This window comes from Ambystoma mexicanum, chromosome 9 (assembly GCF_040938575.1).
Source record: "Ambystoma mexicanum isolate Mex_15411 chromosome 9, UKY_AmexF1_1, whole genome shotgun sequence".
NCBI lineage: Eukaryota > Metazoa > Chordata > Amphibia > Caudata > Ambystomatidae > Ambystoma > Ambystoma mexicanum.
In genome coordinates this window covers 1,048,748,147-1,048,768,666 of record NC_090931.1, presented here as the reverse complement: position 1 = coordinate 1,048,768,666, position 20,520 = coordinate 1,048,748,147, and the positions used below count along the sequence as shown (strand labels likewise).

The 20,520-nt window shown below is 46.1% G+C and overlaps 1 protein-coding gene across 8 annotated transcripts in view; it reads left to right on the top strand.

The window, feature by feature from the left end:
- Positions 1-20,520, top strand: part of SLC4A10 (solute carrier family 4 member 10) — a 1,479,043-nt gene that overhangs the window by 1,229,237 nt on the left and 229,286 nt on the right. For all 8 annotated transcript variants that reach the window (XM_069616332.1, XM_069616329.1, XM_069616333.1 and 5 more), the window contains exons 12-14: positions 6,525-6,699; positions 7,197-7,330; positions 18,570-18,815. In XM_069616332.1, the coding sequence (XP_069472433.1) occupies positions 6,525-6,699; positions 7,197-7,330; positions 18,570-18,815 (555 nt within the window). The remainder of the gene's footprint in view (positions 1-6,524; positions 6,700-7,196; positions 7,331-18,569; positions 18,816-20,520) is intronic.

The window sequence follows — 20,520 nt, the reverse complement described above, 5'->3', positions numbered from 1 at the left end:
CTGATTACCACCAACCCTTCATTATGCAGACAGATGTATCCAATACAGGTATGTTATGTTATCTGCACTTATAGAGCGCACGGTCACCCGAAGGCATCATGGCGCTGAAGAGGAAGACTACTCAGGTAGATGGAGAAGCCACGAAGTAGAGAGCTAAAAAAGAACAGTCTTAAGTGCTCTTCTGAAACCAAGATGGTTGGGGATATTCCTCAAAACATAAGGGAGGCTATTCCAGAGGTTAGCTGCTGCTATGGAAAAATCACTGCCACCAACCCTCATACGACTGAATCTTGCGACAACAAGAAGATTCATGGTGGAGGAGCGCAAATCCCTTTCAGGGAAATAGCGGGAGAATTTAGTCTGCAGGAATTCGGCCCCTTGACCATGAATAGCCCGATTAACTATACACAGGGCGTTGAATTGAGCACGTTGGCTGACCAGGAGCCTGTGAAGTTGGCGCAGCACCGGGGAGATGTGAGCTCCATACGGGGTACCCTTGGCCAGCCTGGCCGCCAAATTGTGTATGCGCTGTAGCTGCTGTATTAAGCCAATCGGCTGCGACAGGTACAGTGAATTACAATAGTCCAAGTGGGAGAGAACTAGTGTTGCGACTACAGGAGAGCGCATGGGTTCAGGTATCATGGATAGAACCTTCTTCAAGCCCCTGATTTGATAGTGAGCGGCTTGACACAGCCACCACTTGGTTAGACATGGAAAGGGAAGCAGAGAGAATAACACCCAGGTTTTTTACTTTGCTTACTGGGCTGGGAAGAGAGCCCAGAGAGGCGGGCCGAAAGCGATGGTCCAGAGTGAGGGATCAGGGGGGCATCCCACCACCAGTACCTCGGTCTTGTCACCGTTGAGCTTGAGCCAGTTCTGATCCATCCAATCGCCCATGGCACTCAAACAGTCACGGAGACACGACGACACATCAGATCGATCTTGATCTAACCGGAGCAAGATTTGAGTGTTGTCGGCATAAGAGTAACAGTTGAGGCCGTGGGCATGGATGAGGCAGACCAGCGCCCAGATTTAGATGTTAAACAGGATCGGGGAAAGCGAAGAACCCTGTGGGACACCACAAGTGAGAGAACAGGACGAAGAAAAGAAAGGGGGCATAGCAAGAGTTTGTGTGCGGTCTGATAGAAAAGAGGTGATCCAAGCAAGAACTTGGCCAGTATTCCGATCTGTGCCAGGCGTGGTTTAGGCACAGTCCTTAATCAACTGAATGAGAAAGGTAGGGTGCTCCCCATTTGCTTCATCAGTAGGAAACTGAAGGAACCAGAAACAAGGTGGGCAACCATAGAGCGCGAGTGTGGTCTCTGAAGAAGTTTAGACCATACTTGTATGGATCTACTTTTATGATTCAGACAACCACCAACCCTTTAGATGGTTAATGCAAATGAAAGGGGAGAACCCAAAACTTCTAAGATGGTCAATCTGCTTGCAAGGGTTTGTTTTCACCATTGAGCACAGGTCGGGATGTCAGCACCAAAATGCTGATGGTCTCTAGATTTTTATAACCGACTAGAGTGAAGAGATTCATCCAGGAGTGGATTAAATCCTCCTGTCCCTTAGTCTGGGGGGGCGAGTGTTAGGGAGAATTCTCCAGAATGGCTAATTTCCCTTACCTACTGAGTCCCTCAGCAGCTTTGCTGGATTTCTAGGATTTTATTTCCACCTGGTAAGAGTGTGAGCCCTTTTTCCCACTTGTACATGTTTTTTGCTGTGTGTCTTTAACATTTTTGTGTTCATAGACTGTGGAGCTTCACTTAGTCCATAGGCATCATCTTGTTACTGTGTGTCACACAGCACCTTTAGTGCAGTGACACAGGGTTGTCTTTTTCAGACTTCCCACTTTAAACTCCATTTTCATGGACTGACTACTGTCTCCCAGAAAATGTAAAGTTGCCATTGACTTTATTAGTATTTTTAAATTCACAGACCCAGTACAAACTATCTTACATAGAGTACTGGAAAGGGTTATCCCTTTTAGTTTGTCTCTCATGGAACATTGTTTAGCTCCCCTTTCTTTAAGATTTGGCTGGTGGCAGTGGTGTCTACCATATTTTTCCTACTGCAGTTTATTTAAATAGCCTTGGTACTGTTTTAGGCTAAGTTACTAGCCTCAAACTTAAATCTGCTGGACCCTATTTACTTTTATTTGGTTCCGGCTGTTTTTATTCGCCATTTATTTTTGCAAAGGTCTTTCTCGTGTTTTACTCTGTGCGCCAAACCAGGTTTGGTTCCTTTGTTCGCCTTCCTTTGGCGGGCTTCTGCACAGAAGGCTTCCTTAGGCTCCTGATTGTTTTAGGGGGACAGGATGTGAGGGAGGGGTTTGAGACTCACTGCACAGGGTCTCCTTGGAGACCCATGTCGCACTCCGTATGATTGGCTGTGGTGACTTTTCCCCCAGGACAGCAACCTTGCTGTGTGATTGACAGCCGGGGAAAACTGCATAAAAAGCAGGTCTCTGGGACTAGGAAGGCAGAGTCACCACTGGATCGAGAGAACCTGAAAGAAGAGGACCAGTACCACGACTTTACTTCCCGGTGAAGCTCTGCTGCGGGTCCGAATCTTCAAACATCGACGACAGAGAAGATCTGCAACAAATCTTCTTCCTTGAGCTGGTGGAACCAACCAGTTCGCCAAACACCAAGCAAACCTCCCTCCGAAGGTCGAATTTGCTGTACATCGCTGCAGTAAACCGGATAGCCAGGAGGCTCGGACCCTGTTTGGGTTTTAAGGAGCACACCTTTTATTCGTTGCTTTGCTCTGCTGCTGGTTTCTTCCCTGGGCAGTGCAGCACCCTCCAGTCTTCCCACTCCGTGTCAGTCCGACTGTCACTTCAGGAACCATGACGCTGCAGGATCTGCCAGGAACTTCTGCCTCAGCTACAGCCTACTTCTTCATTTAAGGTACTGTTCAAACCCGGTTGTTCGTTCAGTCCGACCGCAGTGAAAGTGTTTGAAATCTTTCACCAATCTGAGGGCTTGTCTTTCTCTACTCTTTTAAGTAACTTTTCTTCCGACCAACTTTGTTTCGAACTCTTGGCAAAGACTTAACCGTGAACTACTCTGAACTGTGTGATCCTCTGCAAAGACTCTGAACCATTAACATTGGCCCAGGCCTATTGATTTGAATCCTCATTGTAGCAAGCCTTTTCTAGATTGCTCTGCCTACTTACTTGTTGGTGCTGCTTAATTTTGTATAACCTTGGCTTCCACTCCCTTTTAAATTGCTGGAGTGCCATTTTGCTCACACTTCATATTGAGCTTAACTTGTCCAGAATTCATCAGGTGTTGTGTAGTATATTAAGAGTGTGATTTTTCTGTTGCTTTACTTAGTGAACTGTTTTACAACTGATGTGTAAATAATTGTAAATTCTTTTACTCAGAAACCTTGAGTCAGTGTTTGTTTGAACCATAGTAAGTTGCTGTCCTTTGTGTAACTATTGATACTGCTCACTTTACTCTTGACTTAAGTCTGGCTGCTCAGCCATCGCTACCACTTTACTGTGTAGTACAGGCTTGTATCAAAGGTTAATTTCTACTTGCACTAGTAGTCTTAAATGTGTGTGGTGTTCCCAAAGGGTACTGCATATGATTCTGCACTGTTTCATCCTTATTGGGCCTCATGAGTGAGGTGTAGCTGTGCCTCTCCGAGCACAGTGAGCAAGGGGTCCACGTCTGGGTTCCCCAGGTAACTTAGGGTGACCAACCTGAAGTTCCTTACAAAAATGCAAAAAAGGTAGTAGGCGCCCCTCTCTCAAAAGAACATGGCATGATAACCTGTTCTGTGGTTTTTAGCCACTGTGAGAGTCTGCAGTCATTGCGTTTAGCTCACTGTACCTTTCACAAAGGAGGAATATCCATTTGCATATCAGTCTTTGTCCCGCCCACAAGGGCAGTCCAGCACCGAAATGCAGGCAAACCTCCTTTGAACAAGAGTACCAACAGCAACCCCATACACATGTTTCAGCCTTGTTGGGCCTCATCAGTGACGGAGAGCTCTGCCTCTCTGGGCACAGTGAGCAAGGGGTCCATGTCTGGGTTCCCCCAGGTAACTTAAGGTGACCAACCCCAAGTTCCTTTCAAAAATGCAAAAAAAGTGTAGCAGGTGCCCATCTCTCGAAAGAACATGGCATGATAACCTGTTCTGTGGTTTTTAGCCACTGTGAGAGTCCGCAGCCATCACTTTTAACTCACTATACTTTTCACAAAGGAGGAATATGCATTTGCCTATCAGTCTTTGTCCCGTCCGAAAGCGCAGTCCAGCACCAACATGCCAGGCAAACCTCCTTTGAACAAGAGTACCAACAGCAACCCAATACACGTGTTTCAGCCTTGTTGGGCCAGGTCAGTGAGGTGGTGCTGTGCTTCTCTGAACACAGTGAGCAAGGGGTCAACGTCTACGTAGCAGGAGCCTCTCTCTAGAAAGAACATGGCATGATGACATATTCTGGGGTTTTTAGCCACTGTGAGAGTCCTCAGCCATCACTTTTAACTCACTGTACTTTTCACAAAGGAGGAATATCCGTTTGCCTATCAGTCTTTGTCCCTCCCACAAGCGCAGTCCAGCACCAACATGCCAGGCAATCCTCCTTTGAACAAGAGCACCAACAGCAACTCCATACACGTGTTTCAGCCTTGTTGGGCCCCATCAGTGAGGTGTCGCTTTGCCTCTCTGAACACAGTGAGCAAGGGATCAACGTCTGTGTTCCCCCATATAACCTAGGGTGACCAACCCCAAGTTCCTTACAAAAATGCAAAAAGGGTTGGCGCCCCTCTCTCGAAAGAACATGGCATGATAACCTGTTCTGTGGTTTTTAGCAACTGTGAGAGTTCGCAGACATCGCTTTTAGCTCAATGTACTTTTCATGAAGGAGGAATACCCATTTGCATATCAGTCTTAGTCCCAAAATGCCAGGCAAACCTCCTTTGAACAAGAGTACCGACAGCAACCCCATACACATGTTTCAGCCTTGTTGGGCCTCATCAGTGAGGTGGAGCTGTGCCTCTCCTTAGGACACTAGACTGTACTCCCTTGAGGAGGTTCCAAAAATGTGGCATACCGCCACTTTTTCCTTGATTTCAGTGATGGGGGCGCTCATCGCACTCTTACTGGCGGGATACCGCTGTTCCAGGGAACGTAACAGTCCCAGGACTGAACAAACGCCGGTGCACATGGGCGGCGTTAAGCTGTCACTGCACCTACCGGTGGTGATGGATGGCGCAAATTTGCGCAGCCCAGGGCACTGGGCCGCCTTGATTACCCACTTGTCGCCAGTGTTATGTCCTTGAGGGACCAGCGGTACACTAGTGTGGGGCCTGGGTAATAAAAGAGACAGAGACGGGGAAGGCACTCACACAGTCCCCATTTGTGCACTGCCTTGGGTGCTGAAGCAGAGCCGTCTTCATTGATACACGTGATGATGTTTCCCGTCATCACGCGTTACATTATCACATGACACCTGTGATGCGCTTGTGTTAACCCGAGTTCCATGTCGATGTACGAGTTCCCATGTATTTAGCGCAAGGATCGAGGGGAAGGCATTAAAGTGGGGCTATCATCGTAGGGATTGGGTATATAGCCCTGATGCCTTTCATGGATGGTGCGAAATACAGGGAGATTAGAGGAGAGTGAGTTTAGGAGGGTGCAGAAAGGCGTGCAATGCTGTGATGGGCATGGCATCTCCATGTGAATGTTAAAAGGAGGGTTGTGAGTAGAAAACTGAGTATGTGTAAGTACATGGTGCTTTGAGAGGGATGAGTTGTGAATTGCAAGGGTGAGAAGGGAACACTATGGGTAGTGGGGCAAAATCCTAATTCACACAAATGAAATTAACTGTGGGCAATGGCACATATATTGTGCCTAGTTGGTAGGCAATGCCGAACATTTCCATCGAAGCCCAGACCGTGTGTTACGGTTGCCATTGTGCTTCCAATATTCTGCTAATGACCGGATGCCAGCTGGTACAGCCTAAAGGCAATGGTCCGCACGTGCAGTCCTTGAGACAGTTAAACGGCATTGCCAATGCTGCTGCTCTCTCTTCCAGATAGCCTTGGATAATCCTCCCTTGAAAAAGCGTGCAGAAGGCCATTACACTTTGGCACATGTTTTTATTAATTAGTACCCGGCGAGGGCACAATAAGAATGAAAGAGCCATTCTGATTGGCCCTAGCCAAGGTATTACCCGGCCGGGAATCCTTTGATTCTCGGCCGGGATTCCAGCCGCCTTATCCTCACCGGGGTGTGTGGCAGCCCCTCAGCCAATGAGTAGGCTCGAAGCGGGACCAAATCTCCATATGCTGAATACCGACGTATTCCACCTCGAATGATTATTTATCAGAATCTGATTGGATGCCAGAAGGCGAGCCGACACACAATGTATATTTTTTTTTTCCAAGAAAAGTTTGCAATGTTCCAGTAGATACTGAAAACATGTTTTGTCTTCTAAGGCCATACTTTGTCCCCTATTGATCATATTGCTTTTTTTCTTGTTTTCTCTTTTTTTTATATAGATTATTTGGAGGGTTGGTCATGGATATCAAAAGAAAAGCTCCATACTTCTGGAGTGACTTCAGAGATGCTTTCAGTTTGCAGTGTCTTGCATCATTTCTGTTCCTCTACTGTGCTTGCATGTCTCCAGTCATCACCTTTGGAGGTCTTCTCGGAGAAGCTACTGAAGGTCGTATAGTATGTGTTGTATCTTTATTTGACTTTCAAAATTCTGTCATTTCGTAAACTATTTTGAATGCGATCGGGCCTCATTATGAGTTTGCCAGCGTGGGAAAAAGTGGCGGTGATGGAATTACTGTTGCGTTTACTACACCGCCCAATTGTGAGATTGGCAGTAATGTGGAGGATAAACCTCCTGCAGTTGGCTGGTGGTTCTTCCTCGACATTTCTACCCAGAAATGAAGGATTTGCAGGGGCAGCATCACCCGTTTGCCACCAGAAGGAGTTCTGGGAACATTAAATGACATTGGGGTATCTACCAGGGAACTACAGCTGAGCTCATGAGGGGGCCCGTAGTTATAGGAAATTCTAACTTGGGGTAAAATGGTGAATTATTGCATTTTATTGTTCAATATCACGATTGTAATGTCAATTTCAGAAGAAAATACCAAAACTAGTCGTGACGTTTTTAATAGTGAAACATGACAACATTCAACAATTTTTCCCCTCTACAGAGTGCAATTGAATCTCTTTTTGGAGCCTCTATGACTGGAATTGCCTACTGCCTCTTTGGTGGACAACCGTTAACCATATTAGGTAGCACAGGACCAGTGCTGGTGTTTGAAAAGATTTTATTCAAATTTTGCAAGTAAGTTTTCTTAAGTATGAGAATTGCAAATTATTTTGAATCTAAGAAAAAAATATGCATTTTGAGGCAGTATTGCAGATATCTAACTCCAAATGCAAGTGCAATTAGCACGAGGGCAAACATGGTCCTAGTGGGGAAGACATATTCGTTCGGTGCATTTTTGCCCTGGTCCGAGTACTTTCGCCTGGTGCGAAACTGTATCACAGGTAAATGTTTTTGCACTAGTGCTTATTGCACTTGCATCATTACAACGCGTCTGAAATACTGCCCCCAGTGTTTTGATGATTGTAAAGCAGCAACTGCCAGTTTGTTTTTCATCATAAAAAGAGCATGGTGTTGAAGACTTTCCTACAGACATCTGTTACATGGCTATTCAGTTCGAAGGTTCACAGTGATAACATTTTTAGTGGGTAGTTAAGTGCAAGCCCTCATGAGCGAAACTAACTGAAAATTGGCATTTTCACTATTTTGTTTTAACAAACCGAAACGAGGGAACCTGTCTACCTGCCCCTGGAATATGGTCCCTAAACAAGCAACCATCTGTTTTATTGGAAATATAGTCCAAAGGCATGTCCTCCCCTTCTTGGTACAGATACCCTTTTCCTCGACAACCAATCACCTCTTGTGATCAGATATCCTCCTTGAACCAATTGTGTCAAAGTACAGCGGCAATAGCTCGCAATTTAGTTCATTGACCCTGTTACACGTACCACTGGAACACCACTCATCTGATTGCACAACTTGCCACGCCCTGAGCGTCTTCAAAATAGCTCTTTTACAGCACATCTTTAACACTTGAAGAATAGCAGGAACGTACTGGAGACCCTTTAGTTTGGAAAGGCTACTATTGCTCCATAGCTATCACTTGAGACCCACTAAAAGTGTTAATGCACAGACCTTTCCTTTATGCACTTTACACCACCTTGACATTCAAGCTTTAGAGTGGAGACCACTAGCATGAACTTAAGCAGTGAAACAGGCATTAGGGAGAAGACCGTATCTTTGAAACGAAGGCTGAGGGGTGTGGTCTGATTGTAAGAAAAGATGGCGTATGGGAACAAATGAGTACTGTTCTGTAGAAATACGGGCATGAATAGTGACTAAAACGCCTACTGAGCCCCTAATACCAGTTATAAAGGTGAACCAGATTGTGCCGGATAGGTATAGCTCGTTCGCCTCTTTTGATAATGTGGGCCGATGGCAAGCTAGAATCTTCAGGAAAGGTATGAGGTGGCACAGAGCAATCCAAACAAAAATAAAACTGTGGTACCAAAATAAAAGAATGTCCACCCAAGGTTCTATAACAATAAGATCTTTAAATTACCAAATATACACACACCTAAAAAATTACTTATCCAAACCTGTAAGGGAAAACACAGATAAATCAGACTTTAAAATAAAAGGGCACACTGGATGTGTTGACCGGGTTCTCAGTCAAGTATTTCAGCAGAAAAATGGTAAAGTTATTCAAAAGGTATTTTGAAAGGTTGAAAAGGAAGCTTAAACGTCACTGGGGTCGTTTAAGGTGAGCCAGAGAAGTAGACCTTCTTCAAATAACTTTACTTCTTGTCTTTCAAGCTTTTCAATGTTGATCCGGGTGTCTGGGTGCTTTTGGCACCTAAAATACCTATATATCCTGTTGTCGCCAACAGGTAACCCCTATGCACTCCTACGGAGTCTGTTAGACCTCCAAATATTGAGTAATCAGTAACAAATCAATGTCAATAGGAATGTACAATGATTATGAAATAAAATGAGTTATAAAGATGACATTTCACATGCTGCACAGATCACAAACCTCGTGCAGCGGTACTTAGTTTAACGTTTGGTCCAATTTAATTCAAATTCAACCTATAGATTCACAAAAAATCACACACAATACACAAAATAACACTTTCGATAATGGTCTTTACAATACACCATTTCCAGCTATCAATCACAATCATCCTGTTCTTACAATTTCATTTTTGAAGCAATGTTTGTAGTTTATTAAATATCTGCAACATCCATGTTTCATTGTTCAAATTAAGAATCAAGTTCATAGCAAACGTTGTATTAAGTGACAGTTAAATTAGTGGCTGATGCGTTTCGGATGCCAAATCCTTCATCAGGGCCTGTTCAACACTGATGTATCATTCTACCCATTTCCAATTCCACCTGTGATTCTGCAATTAAATATTGTGATTACCATTATACTTTAGTCCAAATTTTGTGTTCCCAAATTTTACATAGGTTATCTATCTCAAAATGACTAACCTTAAATTCGGTTTGCTTCAAGAGAATGTAGTTTCCATTAGATTCTTTACTTTGGTGAGTGGTACGGCCTACATAAAACAATCACTCTCACAAATTAGTCCACCAACTTAACAATTCCACCTATAACTCAATTTCAGAATCTGTTTATCTGAGCTTAGTAGTGGCAACGTTAGGCCACAGCAAGTAAACGTCTTAATCCACTGATGGAGTGAATTTGAGGAAAATCTTTATCTCCCCACTCCAGAAACCACCGATAGAACAATAACAGGTTGCGTTTTTGAAGTATGTGACACCAATCACTTACTTCCATCACGCCGACTTGAGTTTATTTGAAGAAAATGTTGTACCCAGTTAAGGCGTGATAGCACTAAAAATAGAAGCTCCCCGCTGAACTCATTAAAATACCTTGTCGTATCTAACTACTCTGGTACTGTGTATTCAGTGTAATCGATATCCCGTCTAGGTGACTAGGTGCCTGCACGTGTTTTCATAATTTAAATGAGAAATAGAGGCTCCCTGCCAAATTCAGTAAATTGCATTGTCGTACCTAGCAGTACTAGTGTATTCAGTATAATCGATATGACGCATAGGCAACTTCTTCACCTCCAAACATGCAGGTACACTTTTGGGAGCAGGAGAACAAGATGTTCAGATCTGGGGTGCCCACCTATGGTGAGGAAGGCATAGCAGCAAATGAAAGCTCACCGGAATGGAGGAGGTGTCCTGTGGAGTGCCACAGTGGAATTCGCTTTACTTCCAGGAGTAAAAGTCTGCAGACAGGGGAAGCTGGGAGCAGATGAAGTGGCTCCACCCGAAGTGAGCATCCTCAGTGATGTGCATGCTGGCAATAAAGCGAGGACTCATGTACCCCTATGCTAGTGGAAAGAAAGAGAAAAAAGAAGGCTTATAAATATCTCACAGGCTGGTGAAAAAGTGCTGACTTTTTAGAACAGAGCCCAATAACTGCATAACCTTTAAATGAAGAAGACTAATACCAAGTTGAGAACATTTCGTTTTGTGAAAATAATAGTATACATTAATAACTGGATGTATTCCAAAGCTTTGAATTCACCATGCTGAAGGAGTGAATGTTGCTGATTGTGGCCATTATATGCTGATATCTCTAATACAGGCTGAGATTGTGATCAAGTACCTGAGGGTTCTGAGGGTAGGGAAACAAGGTAACCAGAGGATTTGGTGTGAATGTACCCATTCTCTTGAGGGTGCGGTTGGCCCAGTGTAGCCCTCACGGACCAAGACAGCAAAGGAGAGAAAGATCAAGACCTGTTTTCAAACTGATACAACGCAGAAGGAAAGAAAATGGAATAAAACAATATCAACATCAGTGTTGGAAATCGAGAGCCAGCGATGGTAGAAAGCATGGGGCACAGTCTCTGATCAAGATCTGGAGGCAAGCATGCAGAGTTGTGCTATTAACTGCACAAAATCACTCTATCGTCAGTTCACAGTGTGAACTTATAACTAAGAGGAAGGGAAGTTAATGTAGAAATGAGAGACAGACCTCATTAGGAAAACAAAATAACTAATAGACCTTCACTGGGAAGCTACATATTGTTTTCAGAAAGGGATGGAAAATCATTAAAGAGGTGAGAATATAACATACATAACAATTCATATTAGGTGATGCTAATCTAGACACCATTTAGTTGGACAGGGTCAGAACAGTGAGGCCAAGATGAATTAGAGCAGAAAAAGGACCACTAGATACTTTATAAAATTCCATGATTTCCATACAAAGAAAATAGTCCAAGGTAAGGCAAGAGAGAAGCTTCTCCTCATATTGCGATGTGATAAGTTGTGCCGAGGTTTCCTTCCTGCTGCCCTCCTCCCCTATGCCCACGTTCTCCACACCTGAGCTTTTGGATTCACTGGTTTCCTGGAGGCGTCGCTGGGTGAGGTAGTCTCTTTTCTTTTTGGGATGCACTTGCTTGTCACAGAGAGAAGCCACAGTGACAGCTAAGGAACAGCTGTCGTGTGGCTCCCCTTCCGGAATCAAGCCGGAAAGGGAAAAAAAAACCCAGAGGGAAAAAACCCTTGATGAAAGACAGGCTCTTCTTTAGAAGTCAAAATCCCCAATGGTGCTGACTGGAGGAGGTGGAGAAAGTTCCAACCGGACGAAGTGAGGAGCGATGTCACAGAAGGTAAATTGCAGTCCAGTAGATGGAGATTCTGGATGAGTGAAAAGGAGTAGAAGACTCCGCCGGAAGAAGCAGCCGTCCTTGCTGTGCAGGGAGGAGAAGGAGGCAGGGAATGCACCAGGTCCAGGAGCACCGGGAGCAGGTAAGGGCACTACGGAGACCCGGGTAAAACCCTGAGGGTGAGAGAAAATGAGAGAGCGAGCGAGAGAGAGATAGCAAGAGAGAGAGAGAGAGAAAGAGAGAGAGAGAGAAAGAAAGAGAGAGAGAGAGAAAGAAAGTGAGGCTCTGTAGAGCCGGAACTGAACACGAGTGAAAAAATATGTAAGCAAGGCACGGCAGAGGGCCGTAGAGAGAGGAGGAGCAGAGGAGGGAGGAACGCACACAAGTGCAAAGAATCGCTGAAGCGAAACAGCTAAGTCACTGGCAGAACCGAAGGAAGCCAGAAACCCAAAGCGAGAGGGACCCGGAAACAGGAAGCGTCCTGAATCGAGGGTTGCAACGCAACGCATCTCCTGTGGGCGAAGATTAAATACTGCACGGAGCTGTGCGTAAGGAAACAAAAGAGGGACTAAAACCCTCTATGTCGGTTTCGCCAATTCCAACAAGCAAGAATCCGCCAATCTCGTCCTCTGCCTTACGGCGGATGACATAAGTGCAACGGTTTGCTCAACTTTTCTTCCTGGGTGCTTCAAAGGAAGAAGGCCATGACATGAATGACTGAATAATTGAACTAAGAATGGATAACATTGAAAATTCCCATTTAGCTAGATCATCTCATGGACATGGATCATATGTGGATGCCCCTGCTTAGATAATGAACATAGAGATTCCAAAAGCTAAGGCCATGAGAGCAACTTGTGGCAAAGAATGCATGTATCCATAAACAGTTTAAAGAATGCACATTTCTGCTCAGAAGGGCCATGATGACGCTAAAGGATGATGCATAGTATAGGAGCTGTTTTCAGGCAGAAGGGGCTTATCGCCGGCTCAGAATAGGTACATTTTAGGATTTTATGATGTCAAGGTGATCGTGAACCTTTTAGGGCATTAGGTGAACCAAACAACTATTTCTCCCATACTAGAATAGGGTAGTAGCAGAAAAACAGTGAGCACTAGTGATCACTGTAATGGATTGGAATATACTTCTGGACACCTACCTTGACAAATCTAATATACTTTGACACATGTAATATTCCACAGGAAGGCAATGAGAGGGATTATTGAATGTTGAAGCATTGTTTAGGGAGGTTGGTGCCAATTAATGTGTGTAAGGTGAGACATTTGTCCTCATTATGATTTTACCGGTTGCCGCCGAACTCGTAACACTGTTCCAATGCCTGGTATTGCAGTGCCACTGGGACATTACAAGCCCCGGCGGGCCGGAATGTCAGGTAGCGGAAAGTGTAAGTCCTGATTCCTCTGGAGTCCTCTAGTACTCCACAGGAATGGGGACATGCAAGCACCAGTACCGTTGCTAACAGTGCCTGTGCTTCTGTGAGAAACTATGCCTGCAGGGGACGGTCAGACCTGCCAGAGCAATGGCCCCTGCAGGCATACTTGTATTCTGGCTGCCCGGAAAGGTTGTCAGTACGCTGCTACCGCCACCCTTATTTCTGGACCGCCAGGCTTGTACAGCTGTTGCACTCAAGCAGCAGTTATGGTTGAACCACTGACCTTGAATGTAAAGGGTCTGTGCTCTTCCGTGAAATGGCCATGCATATGGTTTACTCTCACTGAAGAACAATCTGAAATTGCATCATAGCAAGTCAAAAGATCAAGTTTACTTGCAGAGTTAGATCTTCCCTCCCCATTGCATCTGCTCAAATCCAGACAAGAATAGTAACTATCCTTTTTAGATGGGGAACATTTAACAGATTTACAAAGCATATTAGGGAATTGAAAGGATGGTTTGAGATGGGGATCTATGGTTTTTATTCCCATACTTTGAGCACATCCTCTGACAGTCTGGCCTGCCGCCTGCTCCAAAGGCAATACAGACATTTGCTTGGAAAAGAAGGCCTATATCCAAATCCGCATCTCTGGGGTCACTAACAACACAGCTGAACCTTTCAAAATCTGCAAGGAACGCACCAATCGTACTGCAGTTTCTATTTCTCCACTTCCTTCCTTGGCCCTCTGCACTGCACTGGCCTCTCACCCCATTACTAAAACTCAGGATATCCTGTCCTCACTCTTCCCTGCACCACTCCCTTCTCCCTCACTGGCTTGCAGGCCTCCCTTGGCCCCCCTGTCCCCTTCCCTCATTCTCTCCTCTTTCTCTCCCATAACACCTGATGATGTCTCTAGACAAGTCAGCTCTATGAAAGTCTTATCCAAACAGGTGCTCCCCTGCTCCTCCAGAACTATCAAGGACAACATTGCCTGCCTTGGTCCAGCCATGGCTGGTTTCTACAACCACTTCTTTGCCACTGGCTTCTTCCTGCTACTCCTCAAGCACTCCCTTGTGCACCCTCTCCTCAAACAGCCTTCTGCTGACACCTCCTGCCTGGCTAACTACCGCCCTATCTCCATTACCCCCTTCCTGGGCAAACTCTTGGAGATGCTGGCCATCTCCTAGCTTATCCACCACACTAAATCTGTTGGTTGTCTCCATGACCACCATTCTGGCTTCAGAACAGCCAGAGGCACGTAAACTGAACACCTGTGAAAACTTGCTCTCTAATCTCGACTCCAACTCTCCTTCCATTCTCATAACTTCCTTTGCCTTTGATGCAGTCAATCATGCCACCCTTATAAATTGGCTCTGTGATACCCTTGCCATCACGGACCTGGCTCTGGACTGGTTGATCACCTTCCTCGCTGACTGACCTTCCCAAGTTCAACTAGACCCTTTTCTCTCCTCCATCTCTCTCTCTCCACCTGTGGTGTCCTTTAGGGCTCTATCCCCTCACCTTGGATTTTCAACATCTACCTTGCCTCTCTAGCCCATTTGGTCTACGCCTTTTCTCCTAACTTCCAGTGTTATGCGGATGACCCACAGCTCTCCTTCAAGCTTCCCACCACGGCCTCCTCTTCTTCCACTCTCATTCCTGACTGTTTGTCTGCTATTCAGGCATGGAGCACTGCTAACAATGGTTGCCTTAATGCCAGTAAGACTGTTATGCTACTTGTTCCCTTGTTCCCTCCTACACTCTGGCTGCCCTCTAGGGGCCCCTCCCATTGCCCTCCTGTGAGGCAAGAAACCTTGGTGTTATCTTTGACTCCTCCCTCTCCTTACATCACAGACCTTGTCAAGAAGGGCTCCTTTCAGATGCTCCTCCTCAGAGGCATTCTCCCTTTCCTACCCTTCCCCCAGAAACTCAATGTTTCCAGACTCTGGCCCTCTCGAGCCTGGACTATTGCAACAACCTCTTCCTGAATCCTCCTAACTCCTCCCTTCACCCCCTTCAACTAATAAAGAATATGACTGCAAGACTTATCCTTCGGGCTCAAGCCCAGAGACTACATCTCCCCTGCCCTAAAATCTCTCCACTGGCTCCTTGTAACAGCGAGGATCAAGTTCAAGACCCTCTGCATCATCCACAAGGCTTTCTGGAGCCTCAACCCCACTACTTACAACTCTCTCTCCCTAAATACCTGCTAGAGCCGTTTTGGTCTTCTAGCTCCAACTCTCTTCAGATCAGATGCTTTTCCAAGCAGAGAGTGGGGGGTAGATCTCTCTCCTTCGCAGGTGCCTCATTCGTGAATGGCCTTCCTGCCTTCTCAGAGTTGAGCTGGATCGCCTTAAGTTATGGAATCTTCTCAAGACCTTCTTTTTCTCTTCTTTCTTCCCTCTCTCCCTCCCCTGCTAATGTCCCCTCTGCCTCCTTTTCACTGGCTGCCTGGTTCTTTCAGATTCTTACAGGACACCAGGCCCGCCCCAACCAGTCTACACATGCACTTGGTCTCCCTTGACTCCCCCCCCATCTTGCACTTGCCCTTCTGGGCTCCCTTCCCCTGCGCTAGCCTGGCTAAGCCTGCACCCTTTTGAACCCTTCAAGCCCATCCCTTTCACTTAGCATGTGGACCTTCTTTCCCTGCTCTCTCTTCATTCCCCTGGCACTTGTCCACCTGGCCTCCCCTTGGCACTCGCATAACCCATGGACCCTTCCACCCTGAACGGCACTTCCCCCATCCCTCTCCCCCACACTTCTTGTTACTGCACTTGCACGATCCAAATGACACAAGGCCTAGTAGGACTGTTTTTGTTTTTCCTCATCCCTGCCCCCTCCTTTTTGTCTTGTTGCGCCTAGAAAAACTGTTTGCTGTATAGACACATTATAAATACCCAATAAATAACATTAAATAAATACTAGTGTACAGGCCCATGTACACTGGCCAAAGTGCAGGTTTTCATGAAAAGGACCACTATATATCCGAATGCCTACAGCACCCTCTAGTGGTGAAAACACTCTAAGCTATGCAAATTGGAGCACTGTATTTCCTAAGGCCACAGCTCCCTCTAGCAGATCATTCTGTGCATTCGGGCAGCCTCCAATGCGGATGACAGCATCGGACAAACATACATCTGGCCTTTTATATTATTAAGATGACTCTATTTGGAATTGTCCACGCAATTGATATTTATGGGTGCCTTCCCTGCAATACTACATACACAGTTTGCTTTAGCATCCCAACTACACCAACCCCTTTATGCAATCCTGTTTTTTCTATCCCATTTTATATCTAATAAAATATCATTTTGGATTTAAAGGGATCTTTCATAGGTTTTTGGCAGTTTTTTTTTTTTTTGAGGCACACTCATATGGTCATGGGTATAGATGGCAATTGTCTTGACCAACACCTCCTGCGTTGAGCAGGAGATTTTAATTCCTCTGTGCTTCAAAAGAATTATTGGAGTTGCAACTGGTGTGATTTGTTAGTGGGAGATATCCACATGTCCATGAGCAGGCCATTGGCTATGTCTGATGCATCTCAGGGGGATGTAATTTTCGAGCTTAAGTGGCAGATAGTGAATGTGAACATGACTGATATGACTGCATTTGCATCCCATGGGAAGGACTATGCATTTTATTTAGTGCTCCCAGGTACTATTACCCTCTGGATTATTGGTGAATAATTCCAGCAGTACACCTTCTGTGGGGCATGTTCCTTTATGGAAAAGGCATGGAATTCAGTGAGAACAGTGTGTTGTCTTGTGTTTGCTCCATTTCTTCAACTAGTGTTTTTGGTTGATATTGTTTGTTTGTTTGTTTATTTATTTGTAATGCGCGCCAGACCCAAGGGTATCAGGGCGCAGGAGATACAAGAACACTTATAGCTTAGGTTACACAGTGGCATATAAAAGATATACAGGACAGATAAAGAAGTGCATGATGTACAACAGCAGGTGGGTAAGTATAATGCTAGGAGAAACACTGTAGAACAAGAACATAATTTAACAAAGGCAATCATGGATCTATTTACAGTGCAGGTGAAAGGGAACCAAATGCATTACTGGTCATTAGTACCCGGCACGCGCGGCGCAATGGGAATACAGCGTGGTGATTGGCTTATTTGCGAGCCATACCACACAGTATTTCCTTTTACGCCGTGCGTGCTGGCTACTCTGTTCTCGGCAAGGGGCGTGGCAACGCCTCAGCCAATGAGGAGGCTCGAAACGGGGCAATCCCCTCTCCGAGCCTCCCCATGGCTGGAGGCTTCCCTCGTCCCCCGCCGGGGACTCGGGTAAGACATTTATTTTTTTTCCCCTTTCCTCCTCTCTCCTCCCACCCCACCCCATTTACCTTCTATCTCGCAGTCTCTGGCTGGGGATGATGGAAACCTCCAGCCGTGTGGAGACTCGGAGCGGGGCCATCCCCGCTCCAAGCCTCCACACAGCTGGAGGCTTCCATCGTCCCCCGGCGGAGACCGCAGTACTTTTTTTTTTCTTCCTTCCCCACCCCACTTACCTTCTTTTTTCTTCTTTTCTCGGGAACAGAGTGTTCCCAGCGCGCCCGCTCCCGATGGCCGTCATGGAAAGGGAAAATGGACTACATTTTCCCTTTCCCGGCGGCCATTTTTTTGCTGTTTTAGTTATTTATTTATTTTTTCTGTTCCGAAACATGTAACTACGGCCCCAGGGGCATTACCTGGGGCGGTATTGGCCCTCAGTCCCGTGGCTTATTGCCAGATTATCTTTAAACCAGTTGATAAGATTCTGTCTGAAGTTCACATATGTTTCGTCAACTCTCAAGGGTAGAGGTAGGGAGTTCCAGAGTTGTGCTGCTTTGACTGGTAAACTATCACCCCCGACCTTAGACAGTTTAAATCTTGGCACAGTTAGGCAATTAGTATTGGCATTTCTAGTCGGCCTGCTTGAAGATTTTCTCTTCAATCTCTCAGTAAGGTAGCCAGGCGCGGTGTTGTTCAAGCATTTGTAAGTGAGTGAGGCGGCTTTCAGCAGGATTCTGTTGCTGGTAGTTAACCAGTTATACTGTCTCTTTGTCTCTGAAATGTGATCTTTCCTTGCTATGCCTAGGGCAGCTCTCAAGGCATTATCTTGGAGTGTTTGAATTCTCCTAACAGTGTTCGTATTGGCACCAATATTGATTCAATCACAGTCTCGTGTCCAGTGCCACTGTTGTACTTGGGATTAAGCAGTGCCATTACCACCCAATACGGCCTCCTGGATCATGAGTTATTGCCATTAGCACCCCAGGTTTTAAATCTGGAGCCTGTGTGTCCCCCCCTCATATGCCATTCCTCCATATCTGTACTCTAATGCAATAGTTTCTACTTGTAGCCCAAACTGGAAACCATTTCTGTTACATGACTTTTTGCAAATGCTATTAATGTTCAATTCCATGTTTGCTTTTCCCCAGAGATTACGGGCTGTCATACCTCTCCTTGCGAGCGAGCATCGGACTGTGGACAGCCATCCTCTGCATTATCCTTGTGGCTACGGATGCAAGCTCCCTCGTCTGTTACATCACTCGCTTCACAGAGGAAGCCTTTGCCTCGCTCATCTGCATCATTTTCATCTATGAAGCCATAGAGAAGCTGTTTCATCTCGGAGAGACATATCCAATAAACATGCACAATAATTTGGAACAGCTTACGCAATATTCGTAAGTAAACTCTTTCGATTGATCAGGCTCAGCAGTCTTACGATTCTCAAGTGAAATGTGTATTTCTCCCTTTGTCTGGTGTGCGTAAACTAAAGCTGAGGATGAATTAGAAGCTGGAAGTTGCCTGCGGTTGATGGGCAGGGACATGAAAATATGCTTCCATTACCTGGAACCAATAGAAAGGTCTCACTCGTGTTGTTTTTAAATATTAAGCTATTTTATTTCAATCGCTCTAGGATGAACCATGACAGGTTTTCATACTTACCTGCCTTTGCAACAAAAGGCCCACTGTAGTTGCATTACGTCTGCATGCATTTGTTTATAAGGCTAAAAGAGCTGATGGCATTTTCAAGAGCACTTAGCTGTTGATTACATTGAGCAGCACACTGCATTGGCCAGTGGGCACCATCAATACGAACTGATGAGACAGGCTTAAAGAGTTAGACAAATTGTGCGTAACTGGATAGGATACACTCTAGCCAGTACAGTCGCTATGGTGGAACCCTTAAGGGGTCACAGGGGTATCTTGGAGTAGATTAGGCCATTTCAACAAACAAGCCAAATGTCACTGTGCCACCCACTAGCCATTTCTGGAAGTTCACCTCCAGTTTTGAACCACTGAACAATGCACTGTGGGTATGCAAATAAGCTACAAAACATACATTTTAGTTCCATGTGAGGAAAGTGCCGTTGCTATGCAGGGCAGCACTATTATGGTGCTTTATCAGCCCAATACAGGCAGCATTCAAGGATGGTTGGGGTAGAGGGTGGGGGTAGGGTGTAAGTAGGGAGATCAGGGTAAGGTGGGTTGGTGGGGGTAGAGAGAGCAGGGGTAGGGTGGGAAGGTGATGGTAGAGAGAGCAGGGGTAGGGTTGGTGTTTGGTGGTAGAGAGAGCAGGGCTAGAGTGGGTGAGTGGGGGTAGGCAGCGCAGGGGTAGGGTTGGTGGGGGTATAGAGAGGGGTGGCATGGTGGACAGGTAGTTTAAAGAGTGCAGGGGTAGAGCAGGTTGTTGGAGTACAGAGAGCGGTGGTACAGTGGGTGGGGTAGAAAGAGGGGGGTGGGTGGGGTTTTCAGAAAGAGTGTGGGTGGGTGGGGTATTGAGAGTGAGGGTAGGCTGGATGCGGTAGAGAGAGTGGTGGTAGGGTGGGTGGGTTTATCAGAAAGAGTGGGGGTGGATGTGGTAGAGAGAGCAGTGGTAGGGTGGGTGGGTGTAGAGAGTGGGGGTAGGGTGGGTGGTGGTAGAGAGAGTGAGGTATGGTGGGTGGGTGATGGTAGAGAGAGCAGGGTAGAGAGAGTTGGGGTAGAGTGGGTGGGGATAGGCAGGGTGTTGGTAGAGGGTGGGATTAGGGTGGGTGGGGATAGTGAGAGTGGGGTTTTGGAGGGTTAGGGTTGAGAGAGTGGGGGTAGACTAGGTTGCGGTAGAGCTAGCAGGGGTAGGGATGGTGGGTGGGGGTAGAGGGAGCAGGTCTTAATAGAGACAGTGAGGTTGGGTGGGTGGGTGCTAGTAGAGAGAACAGGGATAGGATGGGTCAGTCAGGGAAGAAGTAGTGGTGGTAGGTTGGGTGGGTGGGACTAGAGAAAATGGAGGTCCGGTGGGTGAGTGGGGGTCGAGAGAGCGGTGGTTGGGTGGGTGGGGTAGAGAACAGGGATAGGGTGGATGGGTAGTGAGAGCTGGGGTATGTTAGAGAGAGTGGGAGTGGGGTG